A 22,276-nucleotide genomic window follows, 5' to 3' on the forward strand; every position below is an offset into this window, starting at 1 on the left:
CTGCCACTGTTGTGAAATGGGGAAGAATCCATCAAATATTCCTCCCGTTGCAGCCAAGTGTGGACGCAGCTGAACTCAAGCACATCCAATCAACCTGCCGCCCAGGAGTGGAGGGAGGGGGTCCAACCAAGGCAGTAAAATCATGTGGGAGGTGTGTCTGTAGTGGTGTAAGTGAGTGCGCCTGCTTGTGTGCGTAAATAAGTATAAGTAAGTAAGTCTCTGCCCCAGATGATAGTGGGGCGACCTGGGGAGCTGATCCAGGAAAGGTCCACAGCCCGAGAAGATGGGAGGGGGGAGGATGGGGGCAGAGCATCCATCTGCATAACATTCCAGGGGAACTTGATAACCAGCCATCCAAGTTGTACAGTGAGCCAGATTAAGATAGCAGCATTTGTTTCAGTTCAGGCTAGAGCATGTTTTCGTTTGCCTTGAGTCTCTCAGTGGTCTCACGCGCGACTTCAATTCATTCCGAATTTTAGGTCAGTTTCCACCCAGCCAAGCCGACAACTTCTCCAAGTTGGTGTCCAAACCAGCTTGCCATTCTGGGCTAGAATAGCATCCAGTTTACGATTAAGCTCCTGCAACGCTATAGTCTGATTGTTCACATCTCGACACACACCGGCACAGAAATCCGGCAGCTTGCCAGTGGCTGACAACAGTGTCCAAATTTTGCGATACACCAAGAAACTGCCCCCTCCAAACAGCAGAAACCTAGTTATCATGAATCCGAATGTGTAGATGTTGTCTGCATCCTCAACGGAAAGAATCGACAGACACATGACCTTCCACACCCCCTAGGAATCCATCAAGTATCCAGCTGCGAACATTCCACCAAGACAAGCGACTCCCCTACGCCCGTTTTTTGGTTTTTTGGAGTAAATTTGGTCAATTGCATTGAGAGACCAGCTGATCAGATTCATGGTTCAGATTTAGAACAGAAATGCAAAGAGAGGCTCAGAAAAGACAGGACAAGTAGCAGGGCAGAGTGTGGGGAGGGAGAGAGAAGAAAAAAGCATCTGCCTTCATCAAGAGCAGGAAGTGTGTGTGGGTTATCCTCTGAAGTGCATTCTTTGGACATGCATGGTCTTCATAGCTGAAAAATATATTAGTCAACTGTTAGGGCAAAAGCATACCCAAGACTGGTCTAAAACATAAATATCATGACTGGGGGTCAGACAATGATCCCTGTTCTCCGATACGACTTCCTCATAGTGTACAGTTTACTTGTTAATAAATGAGAAGACAAGAATTAATTAATCATTGTATACTATTGAGCCAGCTGGTGGATTACCCTGTAGACCTCTTAACTGAGAAGTGATGTGAATGGTTCTTGATAAATATCAGGATGTAGCCAGTTAGGAACATAAATGTTGACAAAACTTGAAAGCTAATTAGCTAAAAATCAGCTTAAATCAGAATGTGGTGGATCCGAGCAAGGTCTCCAGAAAGCACAGCATAAACATAAACAACAGAAGCGTAATCAGAGAAACAAATTCTCTACACTGCCCACATATGGCAACAGAAAGACACAAGAGGTAGACACCAGTCTTTTAGGCTGTAGATTGAAACAAGGCACCATGTTCAGATGTTTAAGTGATTTTCAATGGTATGCCCCTGGAAAGTGTAATGATCCATATTTAACTCTGCCACAAAAGTGTTAGATTTGACCCAAATAGGTAAAAGGTAAGAATATTTAAAGACTTGTTTGCTTTCTATACTTTGGGATATGAGACATTTCCAACCCATCTGAAAGGAGCGTAATACTTACATACAGTTACAGTCCTGTTACCTTGGAAAAAATCGTAAGCAAATGGAGAGTAGCAGTACAGGAAAGAAAGTATAAGCTGTCCTAATAGTGTTGGCAGTAAAACCCAACTACCACATGTCATTGAAGTAATTGAATCAAATTGTCACAGTGGTAGTTCATAATACCCTCTTTACACTAAACCTCCCACAAGGTTTTACACACCGTCCCAAACTGCTACGTCAGTACATTTAAAAACTCACACTGTTATGATGCCCCGGCTATGTCTCAGTACCCATCACTCGTGTCACCCCTTACTGGCATCTAAATCAGCACACGCTGATTTAACCACCATGCTGGCAGGGGAAGAAGGCTGATCAGATTTCATACTGTTATTAATAGCCACCCTCTCCCCTTTCTCTTTGCAAACTAATAGCTTACACTGTTTCACACTCTCTGTACTTTTTGTGCTATATCTCTTTCTCTTTTGCTCATTTTTCTGTCTTTTCCCTCCTTAGATTAAAAAAAAGCCTGCATGCTTGATTACTACAGAAGTATGACAATGCGCATCTGTCATCTACTGCAAACAACACGGTATAAAATCTGTCTTCATTGAAGTCAGAATCTTGAAGATTGACAATAGACCTGAAACAAATGCTTAAAAAATAATAATCCCATAACAACATTTCTCATGAAAACATGCTTATTTTTTGTAAGGAGACAGTGGTTGAACGGTGCTGCAAAGGGCAATATTTAAATGTTTTTATTTTTTATTTTTAAGTGATCTTAAAAGTAATGTCATGCTTTGCAAATGGCAATGCAAATGCTTTTGTTTATCTAGCATCAGGACAAGTTCCTCATCACACAGAGATGGAGACAAACTTGCTTTGTCTTTTAATAAATTTCCTTCTGAAATAGATTTTAGATATATGAATACAAAAGTATACAAAAGAAAGTTTCCCGAGAAATTATTGCTTTATGTAATTAGTGTTTTGATATTTTGCATCACATGACCTTGTGCAAAAGCAAATCACACTGATGCATGGACCCGACTTTTGTCTTGTTGCAATCTTATGTTTAGCAAGAGCCCGGTTCTTTTGCTAAACTTAAAATGGGAATGGCATTTTGGAGCTCTTCTTTCTGCCGCTCTCATAATCCATTCATACCCTTAGTCCTCCAAGACACTGAGCTAATAGTTGCAGCTCTCCAAACACCCAACACAACTGCCGTCCCTTTTCATAGCCATGACTTGAAACAGGTGGTCCTACTGCTACCCACATTCTATTTTTCTGACCACTGCTCAGGAGTGCCCCCCTTCAACTCTACCACTTTCATTCCTACATTTTTGGCAACTGTATGACTTGTTGATGAGCGCTGTGCCCCACCCCAAAGGGGTCCCACCCCCTTTTCTTGGCTGGTGGCGTCATTAAAACCACGTGATTCTCTTTTTTAAAGCCAGGGTGTCAATGTCAGACCTGTTCTTCTCTAGCCGGTGGGGGACAGGAAGTCGACCAACTCTCCTGACTCTCCCTGCTTGTCATGAACTTGCGTTAGGAGGAAAAAAATTTAAACCTTTCAATTATAATTTTTAACCCACTTTTCTTTGCTATTAACAGGCTTTGAGAAGAGGTGTTCACTGCAGCTAAAAGGAGGCAATAACCATGAAGTGGGGTTGGATGTTTTTAGGTGTTTTCCTCTCTTTGGGGACCCTGTCCTGGGGGGAGAAAGGCTTGGAGATTCCCGAGTATGATGGCAGAGATCGTGTCCATACGCTCACTACCAAGAACTACAAGTCCATCATGAAGAAGTATGATGTGATGGTGATCTACTACCACAAAAACGTGGATGGGAACCGCAGTGCCATGAAGCAGTTACAGATAGAGGAGCTGGCTTTGGAGGTGGGTCTACACTAAAGTTGGACAATGGATAAATCAATGAATCAATGATGTGTGGATGGGAAAAGGATAGGGTGTGAGGAGGGAAACTTAGGAAAGGAACGCAGAAAGAGAATTTGCTCCAGATTGTTATTCCTTGATAGAGTTGTGGCTGTTTTGCCCTTAGCTGATTTACAGGGTTAGGATTAACACGGTTCAGCGGGCGACGACAAAGACAGGCAAAGCTTAGTGAAGCTGAGATGAGTGATTGTTAAACACTTGAGGTGTGGCATCTTGTCAGATTTGAATGGATATTGAATGGATCCACTTTCTGTTGATAAGGAGGCATATCTGAGTTTGTAAGATGAGCAGGATGGAGTGATTTAAAAATAGAAATTTAAACCAAACTGTGCTGGCCCTGCGATGGACTGGTGACCTGTCCAGGTGTAGCTGCCTCTCACATGCTAAAATGCTGGATATGCTACAGATATGCTACAGATATGCTACAGCTTCCTTGCGACCCATAATGGATAAAGTGGTAGAAAGAATGAATGAATGAATTTAAACCAATGATTAGCAGGGACATTTATTTAGTCCTTTTTTTCTTCAACTTTCTGAAGCAAATCATGCCCAAACACTGCAGCAATTTTAATGTTAATAGTTTGTGTTTTAAGATAATAAATTTCTCAGTTGTCTTAATGCATCTTTCCATAACAACTTACCCAACCATCCAAGTTTATGTCATGGATTCACTTAACCATTTGAGCCATTTTTTAGGCCTCTGCTCAAAAATGGACCCATAATTAAATGAGTATCTGCAACCATTTGAATACTTTTGGAGTCATAGAAAAGGGAACACTTATGACATTTGTTAATATGTATAAATATCAATATGTGTGTTACTGGTGAAGAATTTATAAAGATAATACATAGCACAAACGAAAAAAGTTTTGGATTTGCCTAAAGAAAAAAATCAAAGACTTTCAGGATGAATATGATTATCTCTTTGGAGATGCAGCTGCAGCTCCAAACCAAACCTTTATAAAATCATATGTAAACACATATGATTATTTGTACTCCTCAGCAGTTGTTCATTCATCCTCAGACTGGGATGAAATGTTTTGGAAAAATTCAAGATTTAGGATTTGGCAAAACATAATTTATTATTATCTGTTTGTTAGCTGTAATAATTCAGTACCCTTTTATTTAATTTTAGGATTTTGTGTATATTTGTATATATGTATATATTCAAGTGAAAAATAATCAAATGATTAGACAGAACGAAAACCAAAAATAATGATTGTTCCATTGCTCCACTAAACTGCAACAAATCACAACTGAAAGCGTGTTCAGCCAAGCTTGCTTTTAATTTCCTAAAGAACATCCCTAAAAGTTTTTAATCATTTTGTTTTTCAGTACAACAGCAAAGGATAACTTTGAGGAGTCAGCCTGCCTATGCACTTCTACATAATTAAGCTATGATTATAGCTCTAATCGGCTATTGAAGTGGGCAGCTTTCCTTTCTCCCAAGCAAATCCCTTACCACCTAGGATGACCTAGGGACTTTTTCTGGTTGACCTATTGCATCCACAACAACTTAACAATTTATCTGGTGGAAAATTATGATCACATTGAGCAGAGAAGTAGACATGTCTTAATATTTTATACGTTCCCTACACTTTTTTGTAGTGATATCTGAAGGCTTCTTCTTCTCTTACCTTTTAGCTGAGTGAAATAGTGTAAAATAGGGACTATGGGCAGTGCGGTATTAGCCTGGTTTGAGTCCAACTGAAGGGACACATAGGGGTATTTTGACATTCATCTGCATTATTTGGGTGAGAAATTTAAGTAGTAAAATTTTAACAATATGGCTAACAATATGTTGTTTTTATCATTTAATTATTTATGTTTTTCAACATCTTGTAAACACTTTACCTCGAATACTTTAAACCCCATCTTTTAATGTGTCCACCAGATATGATCAGCTGACTGATACCTTGTTTTTTGTAACAGATTAAGCTGGTGCTGTACCTTTAAAAAAGCCTCTTATAAAGTCATATTCAAGGTTTAAGGGCTCCTGAGCAAACATTTCCAAGTGATGAGTTTGGAGCTTTACTTTCCCTTGGGGTCCATAAAGAGTCCTGGCATTAACACACACATGGTGATCATTGTGGTAACCAACAGATCTTCATAGCATTGAAGGATACACATCACACCAGTCACATTGTTCTTCTAATCCAAAGCAGACTGACAAGAAATTCAGTTTGACTGAAAATAAACAACAAAATCAAAGTTTACTTCCGGTACACAGACATAAAACAGTATATAAAAATGGAAATTCAATAGCTTAATTCTGCTGCCAGACAAGACGACACGACTGTAAACACAAAAGGGCCTGAATGGAAATTTAGTAGTAGCATGTAAAACTGGCATCAGCGACTATTGTTCTGACGCTTATATTACTCCAGAGATGCTGCTAAGCTAAACAGTTGTGCAGAAGGAATATAAAGTGATCAAGACTCTTTTATGGAATAAATAAATCTAAAACCTTCTTCACCAAACAGCCTACAATTGATGCACCTGGGTCCTGCCATCAGCCACTATGTTCACCAACAACCCCTCTGCCTGTCATAGCAGCGGTGTCTTCTTACAGAGGCACAGTGTCCCTCACGTTAGCCTGCATAAGTCACCTCTGTAAATAGCTTGGGACAGTGCTGCATGGTAAGCAAGTGGCTAAAAGCCCTCGTGGGACAGTAAGAGAATTAAAGCCCAGATTTCAACTGCAACACCTTCCTCACGCCTTCTGAGCTACACACACTGCCATGTTTTATATTACTACATACCCCTCTGGGTAAAAGTTGATTTCCTAAACCATCATTTACACACCCAAGTCACAGGATCTGATCAATTTCCTATTGGTGCTGCCAAGCAGTGCTTGAAAGAGAGAAAGAGGTGTTTACACCAGCAGATTCCTGCTGTACTGTTACGCTTCATGCTAGCTGTGGCCATTAATCCAATCAGAAAGCGCACTTATCAGAGGGGATGCTTAAAATAGCTGGCCATTACCACCTGTGAATCTGGAAGTATAAATAATTAAAGTCCAGAGCTCAGGGACATGGTGCTGCATCAAATTTGTTTAAATCTTAGGCTGCATATCAACATAATGGATCTGTCATCTGTGTTGTTCTTTTACCGATGTTTCATTTTCATATAGACTATATTTTAAATTGAGCCTATGACAGTTTTCCTTTACTTTGTAAAGTTTTTGCTGAGGCTGTCAGATATATTAAAAATAGACGGCCTTGTTTAATTTCCCAAACCACCACTTCCTCTTTGAGATTCAGTACAGGAACAGATCCAGGATGAGATCAATAACTTTTTTTTTAAAATCATTCTTATAAAAAGCAAATAACTTCTATTTATGATCTACACCAGAGTATAAAGGCAGGGTTAGCGTTAGATGCATGCATATTTCTATAGTCTAGCCTTTACTCCCATCAGTGGTGTAACTGTACAGCGAGTGGGATATTCCTTTCTTTGTAGTCTTTTTTTGACGAAAGATTGTGTGAAGTACTTGTGAGTAGTCACTGTCTTACTTGCAACACAATCAGAAGACGTCCTATTGGCTACAACTAAAAACCAAATAGAATGTTTCACCACCTACAGCAGCTTCAGACTAGAATTTAAAGCTGTTTAACAGACATTTTGTGGGTATATACTACTGCTTTGCTTATGCATTAGTCCGTTGTTCACACTTTCTCAACTGCAAAATGCACTGCACAGTCCACGGTGCGTTCAAAAACAGTCCAGTTTGAAACAGCATGTGGTAATATGAACTATGTTATGTGGACTTTGTCCATATAACTATAAGTGTAAGTGACGCTGGAGTAAATAACAATGGTGCAGCACTCAATTAAACCAATATATATATAAAAAATTAAGTATGATTTGTTTAGTGTAAAAAAATTTCTGTCGCACCATCTGAATAGCTTTTAGCTTTAACTTGCATGTTTCAAACCATCTGATTCTCCAAACAGAGATAATGCTGACTGCTTTTTACTGTAGGTAAAATACCAACTACTCCTATACACAACCCCACTTAAAAAAAGAAGGAGATAAAAACAACACTGAACACATAAATACAGTATCAGTAACAGCCACTGTGATGACACGATGACAAGGTTGGCTGTGTTAGAAGCTCTCAGTGGCCCAATACATAACCTTCAGAAGCTGCTGGTTTTACTAGAAACTGTAGCAGCAGAATCCCAGTACAAGACAACTGCAAGCTGTGGAAGTAGTATTGTCCAGGGTCCAGGGTATTGTCCTCTCTGGTCTTTTCCCTTGCTTTTCGGATTCTGTCAAGGTAAATAATGTGACTTCTTCAGTGTGTGAAAACTTGGGTTGTCTGGTTCAAACTGTGGGGCAGAGACTCACATGTAGCAACATACATGCACATGTTTAGTGGCTGCTGCAGTATGGTAAAAAAAAAGAGCTCAGATTACAATAAACAAAGTGAGAGTGGCATTAACTGCGTTTCCATCATCCCTAGAATTGCACAAACCCTAAATATTGCAATAAAACACTGGTAATGGAAACACCTAAATGTTGACAAACCTCTCAAACATTACTAAAAATAAGGGGGAAAAAAAGGAAGTGTAAAAAAAGAAGCGTAATGGAAACACATTTTTCGGATCACTGAAAGTGATGTAGGGGGTCATGTGACCAGTTCATTTCAAGTAAAGATAGCGCGGTATGGGTGGACGGAGGAGGAGACGGAAATCTTTTTACAAATAATTAGAGAGAAAAATAAAACTGTCATCCTTGACAGCAAACAACAGCCAAATGCAGAGTTTTAAAAGGAATTAGAAACCTCGTTTTTCCTGAAAATTGAGTCTCGTGGGACAAGATTTTACAAGAATTACAGTTTATGCACTAAACACAATTTAACTGAAATGCCTGCAAATCACAATTGTACGTTGTTGAAATTTTTTTTATATATATATATAAATATCACTTTTATTTTGCAAAAGAATTGTAATAGAAACACAAAAACTCTGTTAGGAACAACACGGTTTGAAAATTTTAAAAAAGCTGTTTAGTACTGTATTAAAGCTCAAAACACTATATTTAACCTTTGAAGTCAGCTTTAATAAAGACACAAACAAAAGAAAGCTTGAGATGGTGTGTGATTATCAGATAAACTTTGCGTTTACTCCATGGAGTACCTGGAACTATTTAGCCTCAAAGTCCTGGAAATAAAAGATAACAAGGCCCTGCTAAAATAATACCAACAGTCATCAAATTTCTATACTTGATTTATCATATTAAGTGTTGCAGGGGGGTGGAGTCTGTACAAGAAACATGTCTATGGACTGATTTGCTAGTTATATTATTGGTTTATAATGGTGAGTGTTAGGGGTGAGGATGTTTTTACTCACTCTATCTACATAATTCCCTGTCATGGTTTTTTGTAGTTAGATCTCCCCTTAATAATCCTAAGAAGAAAACCAACAAAAAAATAGTCCAACTTTATAGTTTATTACAACAGTTATCTGCCTTTTAAAAGCTATGTTTTAAAAAACTACTGTCAAGACTTTTCACTTGTTTCCATCAAAATATCTTAATTTGCTTTACTTAGACTTTAACTGTCCCTTTCAGAATAACCATGAACAGGGTGAAATGCATGCAAGTCAGTCAAAACCTCCCGATGGTCATTCTTTTAAAACAAGCACAGGTAAAACGTACCCATATTAGCACTGTTAAACACAAATTCAGCACTCTGCCCTCAGAGGGCTGGAAAGAGTTTCCCTGCCACATCTAAAATATCTCCTGCATGTCCCCTTTGACCACAGCTGGCGTCATCTTGCTCTATGATAACAAATCCTGTGTGTCATGATGGCTGACAGGCTGCAGTGGCCACTGGTTGTGAACACTGGGTAAATTTACAGTATTGCAACACTCAGTGTGAGACATAGTTTAATATAGCTGTGTTTACTGAACACAGTGATGGTATTGCTTTGTCTTCTGAACTTTGTTGTTTGTTTCTTTCTAGTGGCTTTGCATAGTTACATCACACCAAATCTAAAACCGTTGGCCCCAATCCTAAAGTACATTAACAAGCAACTTTAGCATGAATTTAATTATGTTTTGTAGGACTGTACATTAAGCTAGAATGCATACTCAAAGAGCTACACCGGATGCTAAAGTTTTTATTTACTTGCTTTTAAATGTTTTAAATGATCTTGTGGTCGTGGAGTCTTCAACTGTCTCTTACATGTTTCTTAAAGGTCCCATAGTATACATTGGTTGAACAATTATATATGGTTATTAGAGGTCCAACAACAAAGTGTATCACCTCAAATTCAGCCTTGGGCCTTAATTTCAGCCATTCCAAACGTGGCTCTGGTGGCCCTACTGAACAAGGGCTGTTTCTGAACCTTTAAATGCTCATGAGAGGAGCCTGGCCACGCCCCTCTCTGGGAGAAGGTCAAGCTTTCGCTGGCGCCTGCTCGGTTATTTAGAGGGCAGGCTCTGCTAGGGGGGGCGTTCAATGGTAGTATCCACTACCGGGGAAGTGGTTTTTCCCTTCGTGAGGTCACAAAGGGAAGGATCTCAGACTCACCTGTTTAAGCACACATTTGCTAAAAAGTGGAGCAAGCAAGTGAGAGAGGAGACAGGATTTCCTCACTTTTGGGCCTCATACACAGTCTATGAGGACACGTATGACTGTTAGGAAACCTTTAGAAAGTGAGTTTTGCTTTAATATGGGACCTTTAACATTTATTAATATTGTGTCTTCTTAATCTTTTAAGGTTTTGCTCTATCTTTCCGTAGACAAGCTGCAACAAATTCTGACCAGTTCAAATTATGTAATTTTTCCAGTTACATCACACCTCATCACACATCCCATTTTGCTCTACCATTTGGTCCTTCTTGTCAATTCTTGGTGATCATAAATACATTTAAATGAACTGAAGACAAATAAGATAAAAAAAAAAATCCATCATATCTCACATTTGACAAGATTGGTATTATGAATAGAAAAAATATTGCATTACAATCCACACTTAAATATTTCAACATCCATGTAATTGCCATTGAATTTTGTACAGATTTTATCCAGTAATAAATATTGAATTTCTCATTCACCTGAATTTCCCCATTAATCTGCATTTTATTAAATCCATTGACAGTTACTCGATAGACTGCCACACAATTTGGTGGTAATATTTTTTTTTCTCTCAAGATGGATACCATCCAGTGCAGCTACAGAACCTCACATTTGTGTAAATCTGGATTTCTAATCCAAATACTGAAGACAGAAATGAACAAATACATATGCTTTAATTATGGGGCAGTACGACTGGAACAGCTAAAAATAAAATAAAAAAAGCTACTTCCCTTCCTGTGAGATAAGAACTAGAGGAAAATACTACGGAAAGGCTATTTTCTTCTTCGGCTTTTCCCCAGGTCACATGAACACAAGTTAATGATTAAAAGAGGCAACACACTAAAGGTTAACACAGGGCAGGTGGAAATGTGGTTCAGTAATGTGCAGGAAGTCTTCTTGGTTTGGAGGAAGGTCCTTCTTGTCCTATCTCCATCTTTTTGTCATATCTAATCTTGTTCCATCTGGTGAGATATCCGATAATAGGTCAGACTGTCTCTGTGGTTGCCATTATTTAGACTGACTGCTGGTTTGCTCTTTGACTAGAACAATAAATGACATGCCCTCATTCTTTATGGTACTGGATGAAAATAACAGAAAAACAAAAAAAAAAAGAAAGACCTGCTTTTGTTTGTGCCTAAGACAAATTTCCTCATTGCTGTTTATAAAATCAGTTAAAATAACTTGCATTTCCTCTTCAATTGTGCTTAGATATCACTTTTTTTTATCATAAAATAAAGTGCTCAAAACAGAGTACCTCTTTTTTTTCATTTGTTTTTTCAATTTTTCAAGCTTGTGATTAATCAATATATTGGAGATCCGATCACACCAAGAGCCAGCCCACCCATTCATATCAGAGTATACCCACTAGAATTAACGAGACTACACCACTGATTTGACATATTCAGTCATTTTCACAGATAGTTCAAAGCTATTATGAAGAGAAAAAAGGGGACAGTTACCCTCCAAGTGACAGTTTCCATTTTCTTCCTTCAAATCCTGTCAAAACACAGCCTTTCCCCTCACTGGGTGGCACAGACCTTAACAGATATCTTACCTTTGCATCATAATCTACCAGTTAACACTTTGAAAGAAGCATTGAAATAAAAAATACTTTATATTATATATTTTTCTTAGCAAGCCAGACTCGGATTCCAACTGATATATTTTGTTCCACACTGAAACTAGGGAAGGACGTATCAATACTCGGGAGTCAATACTTCCATATCAGTCAGTCAAAATACTGGACTCAGTACTGTGTTTAGTATCGAGATACGTCTCTGCTGACACAAAACATGCCATTAGGTTTTCACTGCTGAGAGTTTTAGGAAATATAATTGTGTGTGAAGCCCATCCACAGTGTATCCTTCTGTGTCACATGATTATGGTAGCCTATCAGATGTCATCATGTCATGATGACGCTGCTACTGCTAGTAATAATGAGGATTTGTTTTGATATTTTAATGTTTTAATGCAGGTTATGGTGCATTATCTTGTATAAATCATATTACTACTACATATTATATTTCTTATTTTCAGTTATAAATTTAATACATTTGATAAATGTGAATAATTATATTAATTACTAGTTTAATTATTTTATCATTCTAAAAAGATTTTAATCTTATTTTTGTTTAATTTACTCATCAGTATATTTTATTATTGTTTTAAAAGCATTTCTTTTAGGTATTTATGTTCTTGAGTTTTAATTATATTTTTATACTGCCCTAAAAATTAAGATATTCACACTGTGCAATTGTGAGCTTCCTTTAAGAGGTAAAAAGTATCGATATTGGTATTGATGGAAAAAGTACCACACACTAAAAGTATCAATATGAAAAACTTTGGTACCATCTATAACCCACCAGTTTTTGGACTTCAGAGTTTATAAAAGAAGTGTTGGCCTGTTGACTAGAAGGGTCTCAGCTGCTGTAAAAAACACATATTTCACTACTTGACGTACTGTCATAATATGGATCACCTAAGACATTTTTTTAGAGGCACCAAGCAATCTGAAATATAGTCTTTAGTCTGTCCTTTTTGTGCTTTCTAAAATGGGAGCCTATTAGTCACAGACGTGAGTAGGCATCTTTGCGGTAAATGTATGTGTGATCTTAGGATATACTGTACAATACTCAGCTGCTGGGTTAATGAGTCTATTCAGGAGAGGCATTTTGTACAGAGTATGATGGACGGCATTTGTATGAGCTGAAACTCTACCAAACAAGAAATCTTCTCTTTAACTTTCCTGACTCATAAAAAAATAATAAATAAATAAAATAAAATAAAAAAGTAGCTTGTGGGATTTTTTAATGATAATTGGCAAACCCTTACATTTGCACATCTGCTGTTTTGGTTGGTGAAAACACATGATTAGTGAGAAAGGACAGCTGTGGACCACTGTAAACCAAGCTGTGAAGTGCATCCCCTTAATTAACCAGGAATAATAATTATTTTCACATGTGGAGAGGAAGGATATCAATTCACCAAGTCAGTATACCTACCACTTTAGAGGTGCAAGATCTTGAGGCAGCAATGTCTTGAGGTATGGCTCTTTAACTTTGGCACATTTAGCCACTGGGACTTTGCCCATCCCTCAAGAGAATTGTCCAAGCTAGCTGGATTCTGCTAGACTATAGTAATCTCTAAATGATTCTACAGATTCTTAATCAGATTAAAGCCTGCATGGGTTCTAAGCCGTTGCAGACACTAAAATGTTTTTCTTAAACCACTCAAGTGCTGTTTTGGCACTGGGCTTGGTGTCATTGTCATTCCAAATCCGTCTCTCAATCTGTTGAAAAAATGACCAGATTTTCATTAAGATTGTGCCTGTGTCCAGCTCAGTTCATAGCTCATTCAATTTTAAATATGTTTTCTGATGCTGCCAAACATCCTGATTTCAAACATTTTCTCAGGATGATGCTACCACCACCATGCTTCACTGTGGGTTTTTTTTTTAACCCTGATGGGATGTGCTGGGTTAGTGCCACATGCAGTGTTATTGATGCCACTCTATAACTTTCCAACCTTAAAACTCTTTATTCCAGAAGTTAACAAAGCCAATACTGTCATAAATATATACCTGGAAAATACAGAGCAGAGAGATGACAAGAGAAAAAAGTGCTCAGTGCAGCTTGCAGTGCAGTCTAAACCCATGGCAACATCAATAAAGGATGGCTAACTACCACTAATTATAAGATTTATCAAAAAGGGAGGTTTTAAGCTGAATCTTAAATGTAGAGAGGGTGTCTGCCAAATTGGGAACTGGTTCCACAGGAGAAGGGCCTGATAGTCAAAGGCTCTGTCTCCCAGTCTTCTGTTAGAGACTCTAGGAACCACAAGTAAACCTGCAGTTTTAGAATGAAATGCTCTGTTGAAAAAACTATGAGATCTTTGATGTAGACTGGAGCTTGGTCATGGTGCACTTTATATATGAGGAGGAGAATTTTAAATTCTATCCAAGATTTAACAATGAGCCAGTTAAGAGTGGATGGCAGGGGATGGGATGAGATACCAATGGGACATAAAGAACTTTTCTGCGTGACTGAAACATGGCTCACTACTTTGGTATCGGACCATATCACCTTCAGAATCCTTCTCTATTTTCTGCAAGGACAGAACGCTGGAATCAGGCAAGTCTAAAGGGGGAGGAGTTTGTTTTATGGTGAACAACAACTGGTGTAACCCCCAAACACCAAAACTCTCTCCGGCTCATGCTCGTCAGATTTGGAACATTTCTCCATCCTGTGCTGACAGTGGTCCAAAATGTTATTCCCTCTAGTGGCACATGTTATGTGTTGATAAAAAGTTTACATGTTTTTTTTTTGGTCTGGTGGCGACAGCACATCACGTAGGTCCAATAGTGCTGTATCAGTGTCCACGTGTGGTGAAATTGAAGGAGGAGTATTGCAATGATTAAGTTTGAAAACAAACTTATAGTTCACAAAAGGTTAAATATCTCTTGGAGTGAGAATAAAGGCTGAGAGCTACAAAGTTTAACTCTGTCAGCGGTGAAATGGAAGTAATCTATGGGTCATGTTCATGTGTTTGGCAGTCATGCATACAACATGTAATCTGTGCAAACAGAAAAACAATCTTTGATTTCACAAAAAAATTTGTTGAGCTGCAGACATGGTTGTCTATGTCCATGTTTGATGATTAGGTCTGACCAATCAGATGTCTGTAATATTTCATCACTACTGTATAGTATCAGCTTAGCTCATTTGAAACTTTACCTGAAATAGTAGCAACACCAGTATCAGTTGATATATGTATGAAGGGAAATTGCTATGAATTTACTTGACATACCGCCAGAAATGTTGCTTAGAACCATCAGTAGTCCCCTGTAGAACTCTTTAGATAAAGGCACGTGCTCTCAATAGAATATACTTTGATAAACGTCAACCACTTACATAAACTAAGGATAATCTCATGGAACCAGTCAGTGAGTCAGTTAATATATTTTTATAACATTTAGAACATCTGCACAGCTACAACTGTCAACCAATCACATGCCAACAGCTCAATGCATTTAGGCATGTAGCCATGGCCAAGAAGACTTGCTGAAATATAAACTGAATGAGCAAGAAAGGGGATATAAGTGATTTTGAACATGGCATGCTTGATGCTTGAAAATTCTGATCTACTTTGGTATCGGACCATATCACCTTCAGAATCCTTCTCTATTTTCTGCAAGGACAGAACGCTGGAAACAGGCAAGTCTAAAGGGGGAGGAGATTGTTTTATGGTGAACAACAACTGGTGTAACCCCCAAACACCAAAACTCTCTCCGGCTCATGCTCGTCAGATTTGGAACATTTCTCCATCCTGTGCTGACCATTCAGTCTCTCCCGGGAATTTACAGCCATTATTATGTCTGCCATAGTTTCAATTTCACCACACGTGGACACTGATACAGCACTATTGGACCTACGTGATGTGCTGTCGCCACCAGACCAAAAAAAAAACATGTAAACTTTTTATCAACACATAACATGTGCCACTAGAGGGAATAACATTTTGGACCACTGTTACACACAATTCAGAGGGCTATAAAGTGGTGTATTTGCCTCCTCTCAGAAAATCAGACCACAACGCAGTTTTCCTCGTGCCAAAGTACAAACAAAGGTTGGCACAGGAAGGGGTCTCCATGAGGCAGGTGAGACGCTGGAACGACCAGTCGTGGGCTACACTGCAGAACGCTGTGTCAGACATTGACTGGGACATGTTCCATTCCAGCTCGAGGGAAGTCAGCAAGTTTATGGAGGTGATGGTGGAGAGGGTGTGCAGTTTCAAGTACCTGGGTGTGCACATCACCGAGGATCTATCTTGGACTCTGCACATTGACAACCAGGTGAAAAAGGCAAGGTGGTGCCTTTTCCCCCCTTTTCTTTAGAATAAATGTATATTTTTTACTAGTGATCAATGGGCGTGCGACTGTATTTTAGTGACAGACCTTTATTTTTATTATCACTATCACATGTTTTCAAAGCACATCACAAACTAATGCAAAAGATGAAAATGATTTTGTAAACATATTTCTACAGCTGACAGTGCAGATAAATCCTTGTAAACCTATGAATTTTTTTGTTGTAAACAAGGGTGGTTGGCCCATAATTTGCATAAGCATTAGGAGGTGGCACAATGTGAAAGGTCCATGACCAGTCTCTCAGTCACAAACCACTGAGGCCGTGAGGCGCTGCTGATTCAGCATTAAGTCAGATAAAAGTGACCCATTTTGGGTAAGAGATGCGAGTTGATTCAGTTCAGCCATGTTTTTGTTAACACATCCTCCTCTTTGGTTTGTAGTTTGTTCTAAAACATAGCCACCAAGTTTTTCTTTTGTTCTTACTGCTGTTGCTGATGGGCTGTTTTGCTTGAAGACAAGAAGGAGAACTATATATGCAACATAGGCTTTCACTTGGAAAAAGAAGGGATTCTATCTTGAAGTAATTGGGAATCACAAACACAGCTGTAGGTGACAGCCCATAGACATGACATGCAATATACACTACTGTTCAAAAGTTTGGGGTCACTTCCCTATTGAATCCCATGGCAAAGTGACCCTAAACTTTTGAACAGTAGTATATATGTGTTTGTACTTTTCCTCTCTGTATATAATGATTTATAAATGCCTCTGCTGTACTCTCCCTTGTTCTTAACATTTCCTTTCATTTCCCCATGAATGTTCTTTAATGTTTCTCTCTCTTATCTGTATCAGGGAATGTCTCCTTATTATTATTAATTCATGGGTGAAAAATGTCAAGGAAATAGGGGGATCAGAGTGTGCCATGAAAAATTCAAATGTGATTTTTGTGCCTTTGAAAAGGAGACCATTCCAATAAGAGTTGGACCGGAATAATGATAACACTGGTACTTTACATTAACATTTGCAAAGACATATACCAGTCTTTAGCTTTTTGGTCCTCCAACCACACTATTCACCTTGCTTTAGTTGTAATGCACAGCCATGAAAGATGCTAAGATTTCTTTCTGAACCTGCTCCTCTGTCTCCCAGGAGAAGAAGAAATCAATTCTGAAATATTTCTGTTGTTGACATGCTTACACATCAGACAGATGCAGCAGCTCATGAAGTGAAGGTCTCCTCACAAGAATAAAGCATAAAGTAGGTTATGATGCTTTCAGTCAGCTGTTTGTCATGACAACAACACAGAGAGATGACAAGTTCCTTGTTCATGTTTACTATGTTACATTAATTTAACAGTTACATAGTTACTTAAATCCAAAGCAACTTACTGGTGAGGAGTATTGCAATGATTAAGTTTGAAACAAACTTATAGTTCACAAAAGGTTAAATATCTCTTGGAGTGAGAATAAAGGCTGAGAGCTACAAAGTTTAACTCTGTCAGCGGTGAAATGGAAGTAATCTATGGGTCATGTTCATGTGTTTGGCAGTCATGCATACAACATGTAATCTGTGCAAACAGAAAAACAATCTTTGATTTCACAAAAAAATTTGTTGAGCTGCAGACATGGTTGTCTATGTCCATGTTTGATGATTAGGTCTGACCAATCAGATGTCTGTAATATTTCATCACTACTGTATAGTATCAGCTTAGCTCATTTGAAACTTTACCTGAAATAGTAGCAACACCAGTATCAGTTGATATATGTATGAAGGGAAATTGCTATGAATTTACTTGACATACCGCCAGAAATGTTGCTTAGAACCATCAGTAGTCCCCTGTAGAACTCTTTAGATAAAGGCACGTGCTCTCAATAGAATATACTTTGATAAACGTCAACCACTTACATAAACTAAGGATAATCTCATGGAACCAGTCAGTGAGTCAGTTAATATATTTTTATAACATTTAGAACATCTGCACAGCTACAACTGTCAACCAATCACATGCCAACAGCTCAATGCATTTAGGCATGTAGCCATGGCCAAGAAGACTTGCTGAAATATAAACTGAATGAGCAAGAAAGGGGATATAAGTGATTTTGAACATGGCATGCTTGATGCTTGAAAATTCTGATCTACTTTGGTATCGGACCATATCACCTTCAGAATCCTTCTCTATTTTCTGCAAGGACAGAACGCTGGAAACAGGCAAGTCTAAAGGGGGAGGAGATTGTTTTATGGTGAACAACAACTGGTGTAACCCCCAAACACCAAAACTCTCTCCGGCTCATGCTCGTCAGATTTGGAACATTTCTCCATCCTGTGCTGACCATTCAGTCTCTCCCGGGAATTTACAGCCATTATTATGTCTGCCATAGTTTCAATTTCACCACACGTGGACACTGATACAGCACTATTGGACCTACGTGATGTGCTGTCGCCACCAGACCAAAAAAAAAACATGTAAACTTTTTATCAACACATAACATGTGCCACTAGAGGGAATAACATTTTGGACCACTGTTACACACAATTCAGAGGGCTATAAAGTGGTGTATTTGCCTCCTCTCAGAAAATCAGACCACAACGCAGTTTTCCTCGTGCCAAAGTACAAACAAAGGTTGGCACAGGAAGGGGTCTCCATGAGGCAGGTGAGACGCTGGAACGACCAGTCGTGGGCTACACTGCAGAACGCTGTGTCAGACATTGACTGGGACATGTTCCATTCCAGCTCGAGGGAAGTCAGCAAGTTTATGGAGGTGATGGTGGAGAGGGTGTGCAGTTTCAAGTACCTGGGTGTGCACATCACCGAGGATCTATCTTGGACTCTGCACATTGACAACCAGGTGAAAAAGGCAAGGTGGTGCCTTTTCCCCCCTTTTCTTTAGAATAAATGTATATTTTTTACTAGTGATCAATGGGCGTGCGACTGTATTTTAGTGACAGACCTTTATTTTTATTATCACTATCACATGTTTTCAAAGCACATCACAAACTAATGCAAAAGATGAAAATGATTTTGTAAACATATTTCTACAGCTGACAGTGCAGATAAATCCTTGTAAACCTATGAATTTTTTTGTTGTAAACAAGGGTGGTTGGCCCATAATTTGCATAAGCATTAGGAGGTGGCACAATGTGAAAGGTCCATGACCAGTCTCTCAGTCACAAACCACTGAGGCCGTGAGGCGCTGCTGATTCAGCATTAAGTCAGATAAAAGTGACCCATTTTGGGTAAGAGATGCGAGTTGATTCAGTTCAGCCATGTTTTTGTTAACACATCCTCCTCTTTGGTTTGTAGTTTGTTCTAAAACATAGCCACCAAGTTTTTCTTTTGTTCTTACTGCTGTTGCTGATGGGCTGTTTTGCTTGAAGACAAGAAGGAGAACTATATATGCAACATAGGCTTTCACTTGGAAAAAGAAGGGATTCTATCTTGAAGTAATTGGGAATCACAAACACAGCTGTAGGTGACAGCCCATAGACATGACATGCAATATACACTACTGTTCAAAAGTTTGGGGTCACTTCCCTATTGAATCCCATGGCAAAGTGACCCTAAACTTTTGAACAGTAGTATATATGTGTTTGTACTTTTCCTCTCTGTATATAATGATTTATAAATGCCTCTGCTGTACTCTCCCTTGTTCTTAACATTTCCTTTCATTTCCCCATGAATGTTCTTTAATGTTTCTCTCTCTTATCTGTATCAGGGAATGTCTCCTTATTATTATTAATTCATGGGTGAAAAATGTCAAGGAAATAGGGGGATCAGAGTGTGCCATGAAAAATTCAAATGTGATTTTTGTGCCTTTGAAAAGGAGACCATTCCAATAAGAGTTGGACCGGAATAATGATAACACTGGTACTTTACATTAACATTTGCAAAGACATATACCAGTCTTTAGCTTTTTGGTCCTCCAACCACACTATTCACCTTGCTTTAGTTGTAATGCACAGCCATGAAAGATGCTAAGATTTCTTTCTGAACCTGCTCCTCTGTCTCCCAGGAGAAGAAGAAATCAATTCTGAAATATTTCTGTTGTTGACATGCTTACACATCAGACAGATGCAGCAGCTCATGAAGTGAAGGTCTCCTCACAAGAATAAAGCATAAAGTAGGTTATGATGCTTTCAGTCAGCTGTTTGTCATGACAACAACACAGAGAGATGACAAGTTCCTTGTTCATGTTTACTATGTTACATTAATTTAACAGTTACATAGTTACTTAAATCCAAAGCAACTTACTGGTGAGGAGTATTGCAATGATTAAGTTTGAAACAAACTTATAGTTCACAAAAGGTTAAATATCTCTTGGAGTGAGAATAAAGGCTGAGAGCTACAAAGTTTAACTCTGTCAGCGGTGAAATGGAAGTAATCTATGGGTCATGTTCATGTGTTTGGCAGTCATGCATACAACATGTAATCTGTGCAAACAGAAAAACAATCTTTGATTTCACAAAGAAATTTGTTGAGCTGCAGACATGGTTGTCTATGTCCATGTTTGATGATTAGGTCTGACCAATCAGATGTCTGTAATATTTCATCACTACTGTATAGTACACACAAAAAAATGTTGGGTTATTTTTTTAACCCAACAGCTGGGTTGAGACTGTTGGGTAGTTTAATTGGGTTGTTTTCATTAAGTTGGGTAATCTAAGAACCCAACTTGCCGGGTTATTGTTGTTGGTAGTTGAGTTATTAGCTGTTGGGTTGAATTTCCCATTATACTGTGTTGGGTCATTTGGGACTACCCAACATGTTGGGTCGATGTTCGCGCATGCGCGACAAACAGTACCGTTACCCCACCGGTTGCAGCCGTTTGGCCAGAGTCCTGGGTGAAGGGAAGGAGAAGCCCGAGAATATCTTACCGGAGCGACACTACTTTACACAGCGAGGTTTGTTACATTTTCACTATTGTTTCATGTATATGAATCATATGTATAAAGTTTATTTTAGTAACCGTGTATATTTGTAATATGAACGTCTGTAGCAGTGATTGCTAGCTCTCGGTAATTTATAGTTAGCGATGGCTTGTGAGAAACGTTTTTTAATGGTTAGCACGCGCCGCATTAGCCAGCTTGAGTTTGCCAGAGATGTAACTTCAGTGGAAGGGGTTTCATCAAAGTTTGTGAAGGAATGGGTTGAAAGAGCTTGAGTTGTTTGTTGCTTTGTCCCTGTAGAGATATTTACCTACTTTCATTTCTCATCATAGGTCGGAATCAACATGGTTGAATACTTGGACCAGGCAAAAACATCAAGATCCTGCCCCTATGTCCTCCTGCTGGACAGCGGGACGCAGTATTCCCAAGCGTTCTCTGTTATCTCGGGGAGGACAAAACACCCCTTTTTTTCTGGAGATATTGTGTTTAGATAGTATAGTTTTTTTGTTCTGAAAAGATTAAGTACCTGTTCCCCTGTTTTTAGATAGAAATTACTTAGTGTTATGATAAGATATATGTGTATTACAATTTAAGATATTTATAAGAAAATATCCAATGTTTTAAAATATTTAATGTTAATAAGTTTGTGGTATTTATTGTGTTAAGTATTCACTGTTCTCTATTTTAATAGAAAATTTTGTTGCTTAAAATATTTTGTGGACTCTAAAGTTTAATAAAAAAAAAATTGAATTTTTTGTGTCAATATATTTAATCAATATATAATGACCATAATATTTAATTATATTGATTAGAAATTGGCAACCCAAATGATTGGGTAGAAAGAACCCAGCAGTAAAGTCAAATTGACCCTATGGTTGGGTTATTAGAACAACCCAACTGTTGGTTTAGGGAAACCAACCCAACTTGTTGGGTCAAAATAACCCAGCATGTGTTCTGTCCAATATTTAACCAGTGTTGGGTTAAAAAATAACCCATTTTGGGTTGTTTTTAACCCAACATTTTTTAGTGTGTATCAGCTTAGCTCATTTGAAACTTTACCTGAAATAGTAGCAACACCAGTATCAGTTGATATATGTATGAAGGGAAATTGCTATGAATTTACTTGACATACCGCCAGAAATGTTGCTTAGAACCATCAGTAGTCCCCTGTAGAACTCTTTAGATAAAGGCACGTGCTCTCAATAGAATATACTTTGATAAACGTCAACCACTTACAT

General features: G+C 38.4%; 1 protein-coding gene and 1 long non-coding RNA gene across 3 annotated transcripts in view; both read left to right on the plus strand.

Moving 5' to 3' along the window:
* Nucleotides 1-3,246: 3,246 nt before the first annotated feature.
* The window catches only part of casq1b (calsequestrin 1b), a 44,313-nt gene continuing 25,283 nt past the window's right edge, over nucleotides 3,247-22,276 (plus strand). For both annotated transcript variants that reach the window (XM_041986736.1, XM_041986738.1), the window contains exon 1: nucleotides 3,247-3,642. In XM_041986736.1, the coding sequence (XP_041842670.1) occupies nucleotides 3,406-3,642 (237 nt within the window). In that variant the 5' untranslated portion in view covers nucleotides 3,247-3,405. The remainder of the gene's footprint in view (nucleotides 3,643-22,276) is intronic.
* On the plus strand, nucleotides 9,154-21,736 carry LOC121640842. The gene is made up of 4 exons (XR_006010585.1): nucleotides 9,154-9,165; nucleotides 16,333-16,338; nucleotides 20,716-21,053; nucleotides 21,371-21,736. It is a non-coding gene; the product is annotated as an uncharacterized LOC121640842 (long non-coding RNA).

This window comes from Melanotaenia boesemani, chromosome 5 (assembly GCF_017639745.1).
Source record: "Melanotaenia boesemani isolate fMelBoe1 chromosome 5, fMelBoe1.pri, whole genome shotgun sequence".
NCBI classification, from domain to species: domain Eukaryota; kingdom Metazoa; phylum Chordata; class Actinopteri; order Atheriniformes; family Melanotaeniidae; genus Melanotaenia; species Melanotaenia boesemani.